Source organism: Serinus canaria, chromosome 2 (assembly GCF_022539315.1).
Source record: "Serinus canaria isolate serCan28SL12 chromosome 2, serCan2020, whole genome shotgun sequence".
NCBI classification, from domain to species: domain Eukaryota; kingdom Metazoa; phylum Chordata; class Aves; order Passeriformes; family Fringillidae; genus Serinus; species Serinus canaria.
Window position 1 is genome coordinate 63988789 of NC_066315.1, and position 18458 is coordinate 64007246.

General features: G+C 41.4%; 1 protein-coding gene across 2 annotated transcripts in view; it reads right to left on the reverse strand.

The window, feature by feature from the left end:
- PHACTR1 (phosphatase and actin regulator 1) overlaps window positions 1-18458 on the reverse strand; it is a 302064-nt gene that overhangs the window by 15874 nt on the left and 267732 nt on the right. For both annotated transcript variants that reach the window (XM_050970747.1, XM_050970748.1), the window contains 2 exons: window positions 6073-6128; window positions 1167-1228 (listed from right to left, as the gene is read on the reverse strand). In XM_050970747.1, the coding sequence (XP_050826704.1) occupies window positions 1167-1228; window positions 6073-6128 (118 nt within the window). The remainder of the gene's footprint in view (window positions 1-1166; window positions 1229-6072; window positions 6129-18458) is intronic.

Genomic DNA, 18458 nt, shown 5'->3' on the forward strand with positions numbered 1-18458 from the left:
AATGTACAGGGAAATTGAAAGCCTGGTAAAATGGCATTTCCAGCCTTTGCGCAGAGCCTCAATCCCATGAAACATCTGCAATGCAGCTAGGATCTTTTCTTTCAGGCAGTGCTATGAGGGAATGCAAAATCATCCCTGTCATCGTGGTGAGGAATAGAAGTGTTTTACAAACAATATTGTGGCTCTCTAGCTCCTGCAGACAACAGCAGCATCCCCCCACTGGTCACCAAGAATTCTACCTATTTAAATGAACTGAGAATAAGGAATGAGATTTTTAACCGCGGTGGAAAGCAATTCAGTTCTCAGAATGTAACCTTTCCACAAACATTTAGAGACCTTTCCTTGTTATTATTTATACCATGAAAGCTTTGATCACATAGGTCAAAATCCTAAGCCATCTAAAATTGCACAGAAAGGGAATGGTGCTGCTTCACAAGTATGTGAGTTTTTAGAGGGCTTTCTTTACCCTTGGAGATAGGAAATATGTAAGTGCTGGAAGAAAGTTAATCTGCAATAGCAGGATGGATTGTTCACTGTGTATGTTTGGGCATCTGTAGGCATTTATGCAAAACTGAATGTGTGCATCTGAAATGACTGTTCCTCAGTTTTAAGAGTAATGACTTTTGAATCAAGCGATGCTGTTTTGTTTGTCCTTCCCTGCCAATACAAGATTGTTTTCTGCACTATATGCTTTTTCATAAATGCTTGTCTTTATTTAGTATAAATGCCTCAATTGACAACCTCCCTTTCCAGAAAATGTTTAGCTTCCAGTTTCATGAGGGTTTTTTTTGGTGGAATTTTCAAATCAGCATTGCTTTAAGTTTGTTCTCTGTAATGACTACAGAAGCCATTACATTTACAAGAAGCACTGGTCCTTGTAAATGCTGATCTCTATCCTTCCCTGTTCAAAACTCCTCCAGTTTTGAAGACTAGATTTTCTTTTTTCCTGTTTGAAATGTTACCAGCAGTAGCCTGCAAAGTGGTTTCCTTTGCTCTCTGTGGACTTACACCCTGCAATATCGTTGATTTCTTTTAAAGATTTTTTTGTAAGACTTTTTTCACACTCTACTTTTGAAAATGGTGCTGAAGAAAGGAAAAAGGCAAACAACCGTGCAGTAGGGAGAAAGTTGCAGTAGTGTCATAACAGGATCAAAGTTGCTTCTCACCTTACGTGTTAATCTTCTCTTAATCTCTCGTTTTTCCTCCTGCTCCTCTTGCTCATTCCGGGCTGTAAAAGATTTACAAGGATCTCAGACTGTGGACTCATCAGGCATGCACCGTTTGCAACAAAATAAGCCTTTCCATCAGTAAGTGTATTAATGTTTCAGGACCTCCCTGATGCAGTCTGCCCCTCTGGGGCTGGTGAACGTCCTCGATCCGTAGCTCCTGTGCTTCTTCACACGCCTCATAAAACATCTACAGCTCCTTCCTTTCCCTGTGTTGGCACCTCTTCATGTGTGTCACTTTCTAGAAGGGCTGGGCAGCAAGCCAGCTCTTCAAAAAATGTTATCTCCCTGCCCACAGGCCTGGTGGCCTCAGGGGGCTCAGCTACGATAGGGCTGGATTCTGCAAGGTCAGTGGTTGGAAAATAAACACATGCATTTCTTTTCCATCTGCAGAATAATTTTTGCAGCTACTTTTTGGAGATAAAAGAAAAAAAAAAACCTTTGGAACAGAGGTGCCAGGCAAATTGTGCAACTTCCCATGGCACGAGCAGAGTTAAGGAGAGTGTGTCCTTCCATCATGAGCCTTCAAAGTATCATACTGCAGCATAAAAACTAATCCCAGGTCAATTAAATTTCAACATTAAGCCAAAAGATCACGTGCTACAAGTTCTCACCAGGGCATGCCTCAACTCTTCTCCCTCAAGAGTTCAATCACATTTGAGTACACAAACTCTTCTTCAACTTAGGAGCAGGCTGACATGCATTGTCTCTGCATTGACTTTTACCAAAAGTCACTAAAATCCCAGGCTTCCAGGTACTCAGCTTCTTGATCATTTAGGATCTGTCTCCAGTGCTTCACTGATGGCTGAAATGCTCTTTACTCCAATAATGCCAGCACATAACAGGTGAGAGCAAACACAACTCATCAGCTTTTCCAGTCAGTACTCTGTGCCCCTGCTGGGATCCAGTTTTTGCTCAGCTAGGACTAGTTCAGGCAGGAATAACTCTCTGCAGGGGACATTATGGACCTCAAAGGCCAGCTGAGGATAGGTGTCTCAATTTAAATTGTTAAACGTTGGACTGCACTAAACTCAAGGGGGCATCCCAGGTTCCTCTCTGCTGATCCTGCAGATGGAGCAGGCACCTCCTGCAGAGCAGCAGGAACAACCCACCAGCCGTAGCTTCCTCAGCTGTGAGAGCACAAGCCAGCACTCTCACTAGAAAACTGGGGCTTTCCCCACACAGAAATGAGATCTAAAGTTCAGAGCCCACAGAAGCCTCTGAGCAGGTGAGGAGGGCTAAGTTGGAAACCAGGTTTCTTGCTGCTCAGGACAGACAGTGGTATCACAACTGCTCACTGACTTCAGCAGGTCTGGGAAATCTCCACCAAAGTGGACAAAGAACCTGTCAATTTGATGATGTTTCAGACTACACTTCTGATCTTTAAGTGCCATTTTACCAAAAACACTGCTTATATTTTCAGAAGGAAGGAAACCAGTAGGGACTAAAAAGAACACAAGACAGCAGGGAGTTACAACTGTCTTTTTAAGCAATCACTGGAGTACCTATACTGATAAATATGATTTTCCTCTTTCAGTGGTTTCTGTCCCTACTGGGCTGGATACTCCTCCAGCAATTGATCCTCTAGCTATTCTTTTCTTCCCTTTGTGTCTCAAATTTTGAGGAGCTGATTCTGCAAATGCTTGCTTTCAGACACAGCACTAACTAAAGAGAGTCCACACAGAGTTAGGGTAGAACTGCAAGCAGCCAAGGAGTTTCATATATAAAATTTAGTAATGGCTATTAATTTTTGTCTTTGGCATCTGATGTTTTTCTCTTCTCCTCACTCTCAGCCCAGCCACCCACTTTCAGAGAGCCAGGTGGGCTTAAGACTTCAGGCAGGTAAAAGCTGTAAAATAGGAATACATTCTTCTTCAAAACTAGAAAGTGACTTTGTTTTACCCTATTTCTTTGAAGTTAAGTCATGCCAATCATTTGAAGTACAGAACTGATGCTCTACTTCATCTAATGTGTTCAGGAGATTCTCTGTTTCTCTAACCCTGTGTGTCAGGGTGATATAGGTGCAATTTTCACACCTGATCTCCGTGCGAGTGTGAAATGTCCCCCAATACTGTTTGAGGCATTCAGAACCCACCTAACCATAATTTTTGTGAGGTATTTATGCAGCTTTGAATGTGCCAGGCTGACAACTGGATTGCTTTTATCCACCTGTGAAGTGGCACAGGGGTGGTGCACGATGGGGGATGGAGGCATCTTTCCCTATACCCTTGGACAGCAAGTACAGCTGCAAAGTGTTCTTTAGTCTTCAAACTAACCCTGCAGGCCTGGACTCCTCCCACTCCATGCCCTTGACCTAAATATGAGTCAGTGAATGGGGTATACTTCAGTGAAGGAGATCCTACAAGAAACAGTTGTCTGTCTCTGCTGTTTCCTTGCTGTGGCTGCTGTGATTCCACTGTTGCTATCAGCAAGAAGCAGAACTTGGCAATGGATGCTTTGCCCTAGTAAAGATAACTCATAATTATTGCAGTAGCACAGACCTAGGAAGCATTCAATTCATGTATAAAGACTCCCTGTCCAACCACATTTTGCCTCATTTTTCCCCATCAGCATGGGCAGTAATGCAGTTACAGGTGTAATAGGAACATCATGGTACCAGACACAACATTTTCATCAGGGAGATTTCACCTTTAACTGCAGAGAAAGTCCTGTTTAGCATACTTGAGAACTTGGTAGGTTTTCTTTTGTGTTTGTGTGTGCTCTGGGCTGGGCTTTCACAAATTGCTTGACCTGCTTATGCAGAGAATTTACAGTCTTTTTTTAGCACTTCCTTTCTCCCTACACTCCATTGTATTTATCATAATGCTCCTTCTCAGAAGTCTAGAGAAATGACACAAAATGACATACAAATCAGAAATTATTTATATTTACTTGTTTAAGCGTAGAGTATGTTTATACTTTCTTTTTTAAATTATGTAACAAATTTAATTTTTTTTCTTTCCTGCTGTTGTTCACCAAAAGTTGGAATGCCTTGGAAATACCACATTACTCTTTTCTGTAATTAGGAAGCTGTTAGTTTACCAAGACACAGATATTTGGGGCAGATCTGCCCCAAAAAAATTCAATTTAAGAAATACAATGTGGTTCTGGAATCAGGGTATTATTTTCAAACATCCATGTAATTTAAGAGCCTTTATTCAATTAAAAAAGAAACTGGTGTTACTCAAGGGGTAATTCCTCTGAAATGTAAGACACCTTTAGGGCCTTCTGTGACTGCTGTGCTTGGCTATGTGACCTTTAGGAATGTCTGCAAGGCATCCAGCCTTGGAGATGCTGCTCTCTGCTGATGCTGGTTCAAAGCAGGTGCCCAAGATGGCACCTCCTCCAGTGCCAGGGCAGTGTTTGCTGGTCATGCACCAGTGCCAGGTGGTGCCTGATATGTGTTTGTTCAGAGGTCCCAGGATGACAACATGTGCTGCCAAAAAATTGGCCTCTGTCTCTCTGTGCCCGAGCCTGACATCAGTCACGTCGCAGGTTCCCCCTTCTCCAGCTGTTCTGCTACGCCCCTGGGAGACAAGCACAGCTGGATGTGCCAAATATTTCCCCAGGTTCTGCCCCTGCCTTCCTCCAGCAGCCAGTCACCAGAGTTAGGAGCAGACAGAAGGAGTACAGTTATTAAGAGAGGGCTGGTCCCAAACAAATGGCTTTTCCAGCAGCCTCAGGCTTGCCCACGCCGCTCTGTTGTCCGGTCTTTTCTCCTCTTTGCATTCACAGTGGTGTCTCTCTCTCTCTGACTGCCATGTGTAATAACATCAGCAGATGAAATGACCCTGCTGGGCACTAACAGTATCATTAATCTGCTAAGAATTTGATTTTGAAGTATTTGAAAAATTAATTCTGCTGATTTTCAGAGAATTAATCTTCTGCTACCACATTTTCATGATTCTATACAATGCAGCTATTCGAACAAGAGAAGGTGAATAAGGACCTACCTAAGGAGACATTATGTATAAGGTACCATTTTGGAATACTTTTTTCTGTAGTAATTTTTAAAAATTTTCCTGGAAATATGCATTTACTAACTTAAAAAGGGAAAAACTTGTTTTTTTTTTTTTTTTTTTTTGTTTTTTTTTTTTTTTGGGGGTTGGTCTGTTCCCAAAGTAACAACATCAATTAGATAAACAGCTTTTTTTTGTTTTTGTTTTTAATATTCAAAACACTTCCATGCAAGTAAAGAAACTGTAATTTTCTTCCTGTTCATTCAGGAGGTTATGAAAGTTGGACTCAGTCCAGCTTCCCTTGAAATCAGTGGCAATGTATCTACTAACTTGGTTCAGGATTTCTGAGTGGTATTTTGTCCCTTTAAAATAACATGGGCTGAGGATCTACCAGCAAATTTTTGGCTGATTTAAAGGGAGAGTTTCAGGGAAATAACCCTGAGTCACACTGGATTCTTTTTTAAATTGAATAAAAGCTCCAGCTAGCATAGATTGCTGTGAAGATTTTTAGGAAAGCTAATCAAGCTATGCCCTAATGTCTTTACTAACTTACAATGGGATGCTCATCTATATAAGGTCTGCACAAAGGCGGTTTTTCAGGATGCCTGACCCCATGTCTGGAATGTCATTCAAGACCTGGGATTTTTTCCCCTTAGGTTGTTTATTCTTGTAAATTTACTGACTCTGATTTGAAAGAACTGTTTGCAGATCTAGATGTTGTTACAGACCTTCAGACTTATTTGCACTTATGATGCCCTTTATTATTTTTAATTATTATCAGTGATGTTTACAGAGAATAGTTGATGTTTATAAAAACCACCAAATGTATATGAAACCTAATTCAAATTATCTGGCTTTGGTAAAATGTCAGCAGAATCAGGACTTACGTTTCAGTATGTTCCTCTGCTCCAATTCTTCAGCAGTCGGCCTCTGGCTCAGTCGTCTGCGAAAAAAGTCCAAGATCAGTTTTTGGACCATATCATATTCTCCTCAGTTCTCTGCCTTGAAGAGTCACTTTGGGGTGTGAAAGGCAGAACAGAAAGCACTGACACTGCTCCATTATGTACTTGGTATGCCTGGACCATGCGTGACACACACCATGCTCCGCTTTCGCAGTTTCCTCTGTTTCCAACCCACGAAAGACAAAATATGTTATGTCATCTTAGGCATGACTCTCCCACCCCTACCCCAGGCAGAGCTGCTGAAAGCTAAGCCACACAGATGTCTCCACTTAATTTCCTTCCCTCCATGCCTTCTTCCTGACTTGCACAAGTATTTCTAGCTAGGATCCAGCTAACCCTCTCACTGCCCTCTCGCCAGCCTCCCGACTGCGCCCCGTTGGTTCACACAGCGTTTGAACACACAGACACAGAAAAACAAGGGACTGTTTGGCAGCACTGAGAGCAGAACAATAGCAACCCTCCTCCTCCTCTTGTGGCTTTTATTAAATCCTATATTGAAGGATCAATGTGGCTTGCTAGTCAATCTGTCTGTAATAGGGTCAACAAACCTCACAATCTAATTACAAATGGGGGCTCTGTACATAGGAATGACCTGAATATTCAGAATACAGAACAAGCACAAAAGGGTCTTTGCAAAACAAAATAAACCAGAGATGACATCAGAAGTCAGCACTGTTGGGCATCCTCATACTTTTATCCAAGTCAATGGATGTTTTGTCAATGATACCAATGACATGACAGAGCCTTCTCTTCCTTCAGACTTGGTCACTCAGAGATGTTTCCAACTTGAGGGTCCCAGTCTCTGTCAACTGGACCAGCTTCCCTGTGAGTTACTGGTTACTGGACACTGATAGGAAGTGATAAGAATGCTACATGGCTTCATTTTCTGCAAGGAATTTTCCCCTGACCCTGGGCACAGTAGCTCCCTGAAATGGAGCTGGCTCTGCAAGGCTGGATAAGAAATGTCTGACATTGGCTCCTCACCACACAGAGACTAAGCTGCTGGTGCACATGCATTCCCAGCCTTCTCCAGGGCCAGGAGCTCATGTGTTTGCCAGTTCAAGACCCCTGCCCCTCACACTGTGTGCAGAGCACAGGGCTCAGAGAACAAGCACTGGGTAGGAGCCCACCTCCCACACCAGCTGTTTGGAGGCAGAAGCTTTACAGGCACCTGATTTTACAGTCTGAAGATTTCCACCAGCAGAGGCGATACCAGCTGTATGTCCTTTGGGAGCACTTTACACCATGAAAACAAACCAGCAGAACACAGCTCTATTTCAAGTGTAGAATTTGGAGGCAGAAGCTTTGTCCCTTTCTCATAGCAGATTGAACATTTATCTCATCAGAAAAGTGTTAAAAGGGACAGAAACTGACCCTTAATTCAGAAGTAAAGAATGCAAAGTACTTTGAAGAGAGAAAGTGCTATTCAAGTGCTTGCCATTACCATCTTTAATACACAGCAGCTGCAACTAATGGGAGACTTAGCCTTAGGACTGTGAAGCAATTAAAGCTACTTTATTTCTAGCATCAAATGAAAATAAAAAAAAAAAAAAAGAAGTTGCCACTTTTAGCCCCGCCACATGTGTCTGTAGGAACTGTAATATAAATGTTTTTATTCACCCATGCCATGATGCTTTTCAAAAGGATGCATCAGAGGGATGCTCAGGATGAACTCCAGCCATCCAGCATGTGGATGGCTTCTATGGAAACAGTCATCATAATAAAAGGAGAAAGAAAAAAACCCTCCCCAAAAGTCCTCCCATTTCCAGGAAAACAGGGATTGAAGGACTCAGATAACTGTTCTGTCATGAACAGTTCACATTAGGACATTTCTAACAGTAGGAAGAAGTTTTATCTACCTACAGAAGTGATTTACAAGGATCACATCTTCCATGTGTTTAGTGAGGTACCTGCCATGAAGTAGATGCATTTAAACTAAGCTTTCACTGCATGTTACCTTGCATATTGCTTCCACACAAGAGGACAAAGATTTCCTTCAAGTATGACCTTGTTGTTATCTGCCCCCTCTACTTCTGTGCTGCTCAGGACCTACAGGCCATGGGATTCTTCCCCACACTGTCTGGTAGGGCCCCAAGTGAAAGCCAGCCAAGGATACCCACGTTCCCTATCAAGGGTCAAATAACTTTGTGGATCCCATTATCCACCCTTTTCAGTCTGCAGACTGCTCCTGCCTGAATGGTGACTGCCACTTTTAAGTGATGCACAGCAGAAAAAGCCATGCCACTTTGGATAGATTCATTCATGGATTAGTAAACACTTCTGGAGTTTTATAACCCAAGTTTCTAATAATGTGACTTAGGAAAAGCTAAGGTATTCTTGTAGTGGAACAAAATCTTAATTAGTCCTTACAGTGCAAGTAGTAAAGCAGCACTGGAGGATGAACAGGGTCATGAATAGAAGCCATGGAGGTTCCTGGCCTCCAGTACTTTCATCTCCATGAACTGCTGTTACATTCCCATTTCCATCATCCTTTGGGACTGACTGAGTCTGCTCCTGCTCCTTCATTGTAAGTCCCTCCTTGATGAGCTCTTCAAATAAACCTAGCCCCTTCCACAGCCCTTCCCTTCCAAGCTCTCTCAATTATCTCTTTTCATGGTCTCTTGCTCATTTAACTTAATTCCTTCTCATGCTGTTACAGTGACTTCTGCCCCCAGACTATTGGGCCACACAAACGCCTCCACCAGCTCCTCAGCACAGCACCATTTAAGCTCTTGTTTCTTGCCACCTAATTTCTAGGCTTGCCAGATGTTGAACAGCTGTTAACATCTCTGTTAATCTTTGAAAATCTTGATACTAGTTACAGATAATGTAAATCAAGAAACACAAGCAGCTCTTGCTTTATTACTATGGCTGCAAAGACACAGTTTTTTTCCCCCCCACTTACTTTCAGTACACCATCTCTAGCATAGAGCCCTGACCTTGGCAAACATCAGTGGTGATAGCTCCCCACTTCTGCCTTCCTTCCTGCCCTGCCCAGAATAAAAAGTTGTTAATGAAGCCCACCTAGCTAGCACAGGTTGATTTCAGCAGTTTGATTGCTGGCTTGCTGCTGTGCCTTATTTAATTTAACATCACAGGGGCTGCATGAGGCAGTTGGGAGGCCACAGGTCAGGAAAAAGGTGTCTCATTAGCAGCACAATCAGAATAAATGGGAGAAAATGGAGGTGAGGGAGGAACCTGGTGCCACAGCAAAGAATGGATCTGCCTGTGCAAAGGGTAAGGATGGAGGGAGATGTGTGGTGCTGCTGTTGATCAGAAAGGTAACTTCAGTTGTTTCATCAAATGGTGTAAGTGCAGGTGTGTGACCAAGGAACAGGGGAGACAGACCTCAACAAGTAACCACCTCTAACAGCCCTTTCTGTAACTAAAATGTTCATGTGTGAACATGCCTGACCTTCACTGAGCCATCCATATGCTTCAGGCATTCAAGAGGACAGGAAATGTTTTGTAATTTGTGCTTTACAATGTATTGTTTGGTTTATACTTCATACATTTCTGCAATATTGATTACAACAGTTTTGCAAATATACTGTGATAAAGGTTTTACTACAAAGGAAAGTTTCCTAAGATTTATGGTGACATAAGGAAAGCCTTGCTGGGATTTCACTGAAAAAATAATATCCAAATGAGTTTGTCAGTAAAAACCACTCACATTTACAAAGATAAACTTGACAGCAAAGCAATTTTCTGAATTAATTCTCTGTATGATCAAATGCATCACACTCTTTGTGCTAGACAATAAGAGCTGAGCAGTTCTTCATAAGGACTGTGTAGTGAGGCTTATTTTGTTGGGTGTTTTTATAATTTTTTTTGCTTGTTTGCTTGCTTTGAATTTGCTCTGGGCTTGGCTGGTCACATTATGGCAGATAAGTAGGAGTTTGGGGCCAGAAGGGACAATCAGGCAAAATCAATTGCTGTAGATCTAAAATATTGGCTGGTGTGGGTGTAATCTCCTCAGGGACCAACAGGAAAAAAAGGCAGCATTTTCAGTGATGGATGCTACTGTTTGGACCCTCCCCAGCAAACTGAGAACTCAGAAACTGAGAAAAGTTGCTGCTCCATTTGTCAGTATTCTGCAGGAGCAATAAAAGGAAAAACATGTCCTTGCTCATGACAAAACACTTAAATGAAGTACACAGTGCTGCTTACCCTGCTCTGCAGTGTGGCCACTCCCTGAGGTCTCTTGGGCCAGCAGCCAACCCATTCTGGGGCCTTGGCTCAGATTTTTGCAGCCTTTTTGTCTGGCAGCACCTTTGAGGTGAGATGCTCCTGGCTGCCTAGGCTGTCCCCTACCAGGAGTCATGGGTTTTCTCGCCTTGATCTCTTGTTTAGCTGTGGATGAGCTCCAAGGAAAAGCTGGTTTATGCCATCCAGCTTGCTGTTGCGTGAACAGGATGATGTGGGATATGTGTTTTCTGTGTACCAGGAATTCATCTTTGCCTCTGTCCAGAGGACAAGAGGATTTAAGAGCCTAGTGTGGGTCACACGCAAGTATAATGGCTGGATATAATACAGGGCTGGCTGGAAAATGATTCCCCACCCACTTGCCAGGCTTATTAACTGTGAGTGTTTGCAGACACGGAAGGCAGAACTTAGCAGCTCTCCAGGGCTTGAATGGTGACATCTGGTGTGTGGGACCCATGAACAGGGCCTGGTGGACATGACAGGGCACACAGCAGGATGGTGAGATGTCCAGAATATCCCCAAGGCATCTCTGAGCCAAGTCATGTTCACACAGCTGTTCCTCATGACTTTAGTCACCCTGATGTAAAATAACTTCTGAGCACAGTGGGGCATAACCTCTGGATCAACTCCTGAATTTATTCTGTATGTGCAAAAATCCTTAATCAGCAGCAACTGGGCTCATACTACCCTAGACACTGCTCTAACAGAGCAGTAAATCTGAGCTGGGCACATGAGAAGCCAGCTGCTACAAAGAACTACTTGTCATGTTGTTCTTTAATTGACATAAATAATCATGACTGAAGCCAGTAGAACTGCACTGATTTACATCAGAAAAATAATTCCATATGAGGAAAATTCAATCTGAATAAAGAATTTTAATTTACCTTGCCTTTTCCGACGATAATAATGCTGATAGCAAAGCAGAATTAACCAAGTAAAGGCTGTCAGGGGCTCTTTGCACTCCCATGCCATGCACAGAAAATTCAGAGAAAAGCGGAGGAGAAGAAAATCTTGTGTTTGTTTCTAGCAGTCTCTGTTTGCAGAGGGCAGGAATGAACAACCTCCTTTCCTTACATCACTGTACAATGAGCAAAAAATCATTGTAAGCCTGGAGGTTCACTTTCTCTGCAGTGACAGCCTTGGTTTTGCCAGCCAGACTGTAGAGTCTACAGAGGACTATCATTCTCCTGAACAGGATTTATAAAATGGGATTAAATGCAGTTTTATCAATGAGTGAATAAACTGAGGGCATATTAAATAGAAAATCCCTACCCAAAGAAGCAAGTGTAACAATACCAATAAAATTCTTGTACTAGACTCCATTAGATGTTCGCTAATCTGTAGGATTATTACTTTCTTTAAGCTCACTCACAGGTAAACCTGACAAGTCTCCTGGTATCAGTCATGATAATACACTTTATAACTCCTTTTCCTGAGAAATTAGGGCAATAAAACCATAAGGAGTGTTTGCCACGACTCAGTTATCATGTAATGACTGCTCTCTACTTCCCTGTTGATTTAAAATATTCAGCCTCTGGGAGATGGTGATGCTTCTGCAGCTATAAAGAAGCCTGTGGCAATGACTAAAGCAGACCAACGTGGGCAAAGATGCCTGTTCATCCCTAGGAAAATGGGTGAAACACCACTGGGATGGTTTAGCAGAAAACCAGTTAGATAATTTTGGTAGGAAGAGTTTGCTTTTGGTGAAAGTCTAAAAAACTGCTAAGATATCTTCAGTTGAAGATAAATGTACTTTCTGACAGTCCCTTTTACTGGCAAGGTACTACTTCTGCCTTAGTATCCCAGTGTGTTCCCTGGACTTATGATTGTGTTCCCTTGACATTTGATCCAGGATGGCTACAACAGTCCCATAACCCTGAGGAGAGAGGCAATGCTTTTGCTCAGCATTAGTGTACTGCAAGAAGTACAGAACAATCTGGAATGTGAGCCAACCAAATTATATTTCCCATAACACATCTGCAGTTGTGTTTCCAGCTGGGCTCTACAGGAAAATCAGATTTACAACTGAAATTATTCAGACTTTAATTCAGGCTCTAAGCAGTCATTTACTACCCCCCAAAATTATCCTTATCCCAGACTTGATTTTGTGTTGAGAAACAGCTTCAATACAGATTTTAAAGCTCCGATTAGTCTAGATTGCAGTGAGGATTTTTGGGAAAACTAATCAGCAAATTTTCTGCTTGCTCAAGCATCTGTGTATAGTGAGAAATATAACCAAGCTGGCTCTTTGTTTAAAACTCTTACAACTGACCAATTTGTTTTCCCATTCTTTAGATCATGTGAATCTATTCTTGAGTCATGCCTCAAATAATGCCATTTTTTCTGGTTCAGCTCACTGAGGGATTGAATTATGATTTTGATTTATTCTTTGGAAAGTTACAGGCTTCCTGAGAAAGAACTGCCTGCCCAGAGCAGGTCTCCTGGGAAAAGAATAGAATTTTCAAAATGTAGATTTTAACAATTCATTATGTTTGCATAAGGTTACAATCTTGTTCATCATATGGAACAAATTTCATTAAAATACCCAAATAAAGCAGAAATATTTTGGGTCGGTATTTCGTTAAAATAAATGAAGCAATGACTAGATAGCCCTATAACTCTGACTAGAAACACTGTGGATAATGACATACCCAGGTCATCACTCTTCCATTAGACCACTATAATAATGCAGATAATTGCATTTTCCAAAGGAATTACTTCATTTCTTTTCTAAAGATAATGCCAAGCAGTGATAGACACACAAATCCAGACTTTGTCCCCATGTTCAATAGTACTAACTGGGAGATGCCTACTGGTTTGTGGAACATTGCAAGACCATGCCTCACACCTCAACCTCTAAAATGGAGCCTCCTCCATTCAATTACTGTGCTGTTCCATTAACATCAAAGCTCTCAGCCAAATGCTGGCTGTTCACATAAAATATGATCATGTAAGTTTAAATGATTAAAAAAAAAAAGCACAACTGAATTAAGATAGTTATACCACACAAGTTTTGCAGCATTACTTCTCAAATCTCTTGTCCCTAGTCCCAAGAACAAAATATCCAACAACTGCAGTAGGAAACAAAACCAATCTTTTTTAGAAGAGGGAATTTATTATGTATCTAATTCAAGAATGTATTTTTGGAACAATAAGAATGGGATATTTTTGAGTGCTAGAAATCCAGAGTGAAAAATGTACTAAATGCTGGTTGAAATCTAAAGCATGCCAGAAAAACCAGATGGATGTTAGGACCCATTGTAATAGAGAAAAAAAATGTTCTAAACTGTTAGTGATTGTCCTTCTGTTGTCTATACAGCATTGTGAGAAGACACTTGCTTCACCACATGTGATAATATTGAATTAAAAGCTGATTTTACAAAGCTACAGATATCATAATTTACAGTTCAAGGTCAATCTATAAATGACTTGAGTAAAATGGCACCAAAAATAATCAATCTGAGCTGAACAGATATGCTTGCTGTCTATATGCATTACTGAATGGTTTGTTTTAAAATCTCTCTACAGTAATATTTGTCTCTGTGAACAAATATACTTACAGCATTGAATAAAAGTTAGTTACACTCTTAAAACCAAAGCCATCTCCAAGTATGAGCCAGAAGAGCAGAATCTCCTTCTCTATTGGAATTTTGCCTATCCTAGCTTCTGATGCTCAGGGAAGCTTGGATGTTGGAACATATTTGATATAGGAATAAAGCAGTTATTGCTCTGTGTAAGTGGCATGGCCTTGGGATGGAGACTTTAGGTGGGAAGCAGTTCTGTGGGACCAGTGAAGAAAACACGGAGGAAGGCTGAGGGGTGACAACGAAAGTACAGCCCAACTCTCCAAAGCTCTTCACCTTTTAAAGCCCCAGTGATCTTTCCCAGCAACACTCTCTGCTAAAGATCCTCTTCTGAGAAATCTGCTGCCACAAACTTAAATGCAACCTACCCTGAGAAGCAGCTGCTGGCTCTGAGGAAGGGCTGAGGGCTGAAACACATGATGGAGGAACCATCTTCCCTATGGTTAGTTAGCTTGAAGATCAGACCCCCTGATGGGCCTCTGTGACCACAGTACTGACATCACCTGTGCATTAGCAGGTATGTAACACTTCCAGCACTGCCAATATGGAATTTGGTTAATGAAAAAAGCAGCAGCGCCTTATCTTATTCACATATGCGCTAACACAACTGTAACCCTAAAATATCAAGCCAGAGACATTTTAAACATGTAATCAAATAAACCAACTTTGCTTGGCAGTCCAAGTAATCTGCGACCATCATGGAAAATCTCTATCCAAAGTATAAAAAGCTGTTCATTTTAAGGAAGGAAATATGGATGGGGAGCTTCACCAGCAAGCTGATGTCAATCTCAACATATACACCAACTTAATAAAGTCTCCTCTGTTACTACAGCAGCTACAGACCACTCAAAGTACAGAGAGAGGAATTACCATAGAATGGTTTGGGTTGGAAAGGACCTTAAGATTATCTAGTTCCAACTCCCCTGCCACGGGCAGGGACACCTTCCACTAGAACAGGTTGCTCAAAGCCCCATCCAACCTGGCCTTGAACACTTCCAGAGATGAGGGTACCCTGGCTTCTCTGGGCAACCTCTTCCAGTGTCTCACTAGCCTCACAGAAAAGAATTTCTCACTAATATTTAATCCAAACCCACTGTCTTTCAGTGTAAAGCCATTCCTCCTTGTCCCCTTTTTTACATACCCTGGTAAAAAGTGCCTGTCCATCTCTCTTGAGACGCCCATTTAGGCAATGTAGGGCTGCTCTAAGGTCATCCTGGGGCCTTCTCTTCTCCAGGCTGAACAACCCCAACTCTCTCAGCCTGTATCACATATACCCCCTCACCATATTAGTTTGGTGTAGACCATTTTACCAGTGCCATCATGAAGAAAGGCAAATGAACAATAGTGCAAGAACAAAATTCATCTCCAAGAAGGCACTTTATACTGGTAATGTAAAAAAAAAAAGGAACTCACACCCTTTCTGCTAAATGAATCAAAAGCTAAAATACTCAGTGACTTGGAACAGCCACAATATAGGAACTCTAAATAAAGGTTTTTATAACAGAAGTTGGCAGTGTTAGCAATTCAAAACCACAATAATTCAGTTTTTAGTAGAAAAGATGCATAGGAAATAGCATGGTGCCCATACTTTGTCTTCTTACTGAAGTGGAAAATTCCTGGAAGTAAACAAATTTGAGAGCTTTAAGAGCAATTAACTATTTTGTGACAGAGGGATTTCAGTTCCCCAGATTGTGGGATTTCAGATCCCCAGACTTCATGAAAGGCAGGTGATACACAGCAGTGACTTTTTGCAAAGGGCTGTGCCTAAAATTTTCACTTGAAGATTAAGAATTAGGGCTGTCTGAAATGTTTGTGACAAACTAAAATTGCTGGAAAATTGAGTTCTAGAAGGTCAGAAACTATCTGCAAGGTGAGGTCAAACCTAGTGAGTAGGTTCAGCTGAAAAAAACCAACTCACTAGACACACTTTTCTCAAAAACAATAAAATTTAAAAAGCATTAAAAACACACTAGACAATATTTAATTCTGACCTGAAATGCTAGCTTTCAGTGTGTAATAAAAAAATTAATGATGCCTGTACTTGCTATTTTTAGTCAGTTTCCCTACTCCACTTGTTAATTACTTAGTTCCATTTGAGTACCAAATGCAAAAAAAAATCCATTATTCAGCCAAGTCCAGTAGGCACAATTCTCCTTCCAATAACTGCTACAGTCATTCCAAGCACAAATCTACTGAGGTGGATTACAAGAAGAACTATCTCCAGCACCTGCATTGCAAACTTCAGTGCAGGTGCCTTGGTCATTCCTCAACATTTAAGGGGATACCTGCTGGTCAGACCAGGTCTTTGCACGTTTTACAACATTGATTCTTTTGTATCTGCATCACCAGCTGCACAATAATTTCTCATCTTTCTAGAGATTGTCATGTTTCACCGCCCTATCCAGAGATTTGCCCATTGTACAAATTCCCGGCTGGTGTGTATTTAACACCTTCACTGCCAGAGCCTACTTCTGCCTCCATGCATTAGCAAAGGTCAAAACCAATTTTTTAAAAAATCCTAGCATCTCATGGAACGTCAATGAAAACATGCAGCACCAGGGACAGAAAATAGCAAAAATGTCTAGCTTTAAAAAGAAACACAGATGAAATTATTTTACCTGGTTAAAATAAAAAAACCCCATGCCTTAGGAAACAGCATATTTGTATTTTGAAAAGATATTAGATACAATTATTCCACAGTTATATTTGTATTTTGAAAAGATATTAGATATAACTGTGGAATAATTGTATCATCACCTTTAGGTTCAAATCTAGTGGTCTAAAAGCATGACAAAATATTTTTTACCCAGGAGAATTCTTGTCCCATCTGCCTTTTCTTCTCTTGAATTTACTGAGATACACATAATTACCTGGAGGCTAAATTTGGACTACAAAGTGATAAGCTTTTTTTCTGTTGTTGCTTTGTACATATTTCCACAGCAAACCAAATGAAATGCTATAAAGAGGCTTATCACATCAAATAGGGAATTAGCAGTGGGAATCAATAATCTCCAAAGTAACAAAGATCCTATTTCCAGGCAAAGACTCTTAACTTCAAAATAAACAACCCCCCCTTGAGAAACAAAAGACTTCCAGAGGGACATTCAAACCCTCTGTGCTATGTTGGGCAGGCTGCAGGCTTTCTGTTTGTCCCCTGCATAGTGTGACATCAGCTTTTTACACTTTCTCTCTCAAGTTTTGAGAGCTCAGTTCTGCACCTACTGAAGTTTCTCCACACTCAGTTTTCTGACTACTATCAGGTGCCTGTACCTCCCCCTGTTCCACCTGGCACTTCATTAATGTGAAAAGCTGCTTCATTACCACAGTCTAGCTGCTGGGATGAGTATTTGGTACCAGTATTCTTAACATTATTTTTTTTTCACTAACTAGAGGTGATGTTGAACTATGGAGGGGGAGGGAATGCCCAATAATATCTTCCTTATATAAAATGGGAGAGAAAACTATTCCTGGCTCTGTTGCCTAAAGAATAATTTTTCCTTTACACTTCAGCCACTTTACTTCTTAAATCTCATTGGGAAAGTGTTGTAGATATCTTCTCTGTGATATTTCAAAAGAGGGTGCTATCAAAGTCCACATTTCTTGCAATTGTTTGCCCTCTAAAGAAACACTGCCTTACATTGCTGACTGGTTTTTGAGCTCCTTACTGAATAGCTTTGCAGCTGGCATTCAGGCAGAAAGGCTGAAGAGAATGAATATTTAAAATACTTTGTACTCAAGCCGAGCACAGTATGTTTGTTCATGGCTGCTGACATGCCATAGGAGAAGCCTGGATTTCCCTGCAGGGCACACTCAAATGCCAAGACTGAAACACCTCTGTCCTGGGCATTCAGTGCCCTGGTTTTGTGGCACACACTTGTTTTCTGCATATCTAGCTGCAGTGATGGCAAGGACAGGGGGCTTGGAAAAAGGCAGCAAAGGAAATAATCACAGTCACCCTGACAAAAATCCCTTCTGAGTATTTACTGATGATGCACCAAGTGTTCATAAAGCTGGAAACTGCACCTACTGCTATGAGAGGCTGCAGACTGGACTAAAGCATGCTGGCTAGGATGGCCTGGGCAAACAGGCACAATGCCTGCTTCCCAGTTGTGCTCACCTTCTTTATTAGTTTAAAACATGCAATTTCTCATTCATCCACACTGAGCAGAAGTAAAAGGATCCACCCTCTCAGGCCCTCCTTCCAGCCCCAATGGCCACAGTCATGTGGACTTGTGTTTTGCTTTACAGGCAAATTGAATTTATATCTGTATGCTATAGCTAATTGGGTGGTAAGCCTGCCCTTATGATTGGAGATTATCTAATGCTAATAACAACTTTGCTCTCCTGGGACCAGAGTGAGTGGGGGGAATATCTCACAACTACTACAACTCTGTCAGCTTTTCAAACTCCTCTGAGCAGTGTTTTTAGCAAAATGTACATTAAATACGCACTTCCACTCTGTTTTCTTTAGGGACATCAGAACACTGCTGTACAATGCTTTACTGGAGATCCCTGCTGCTG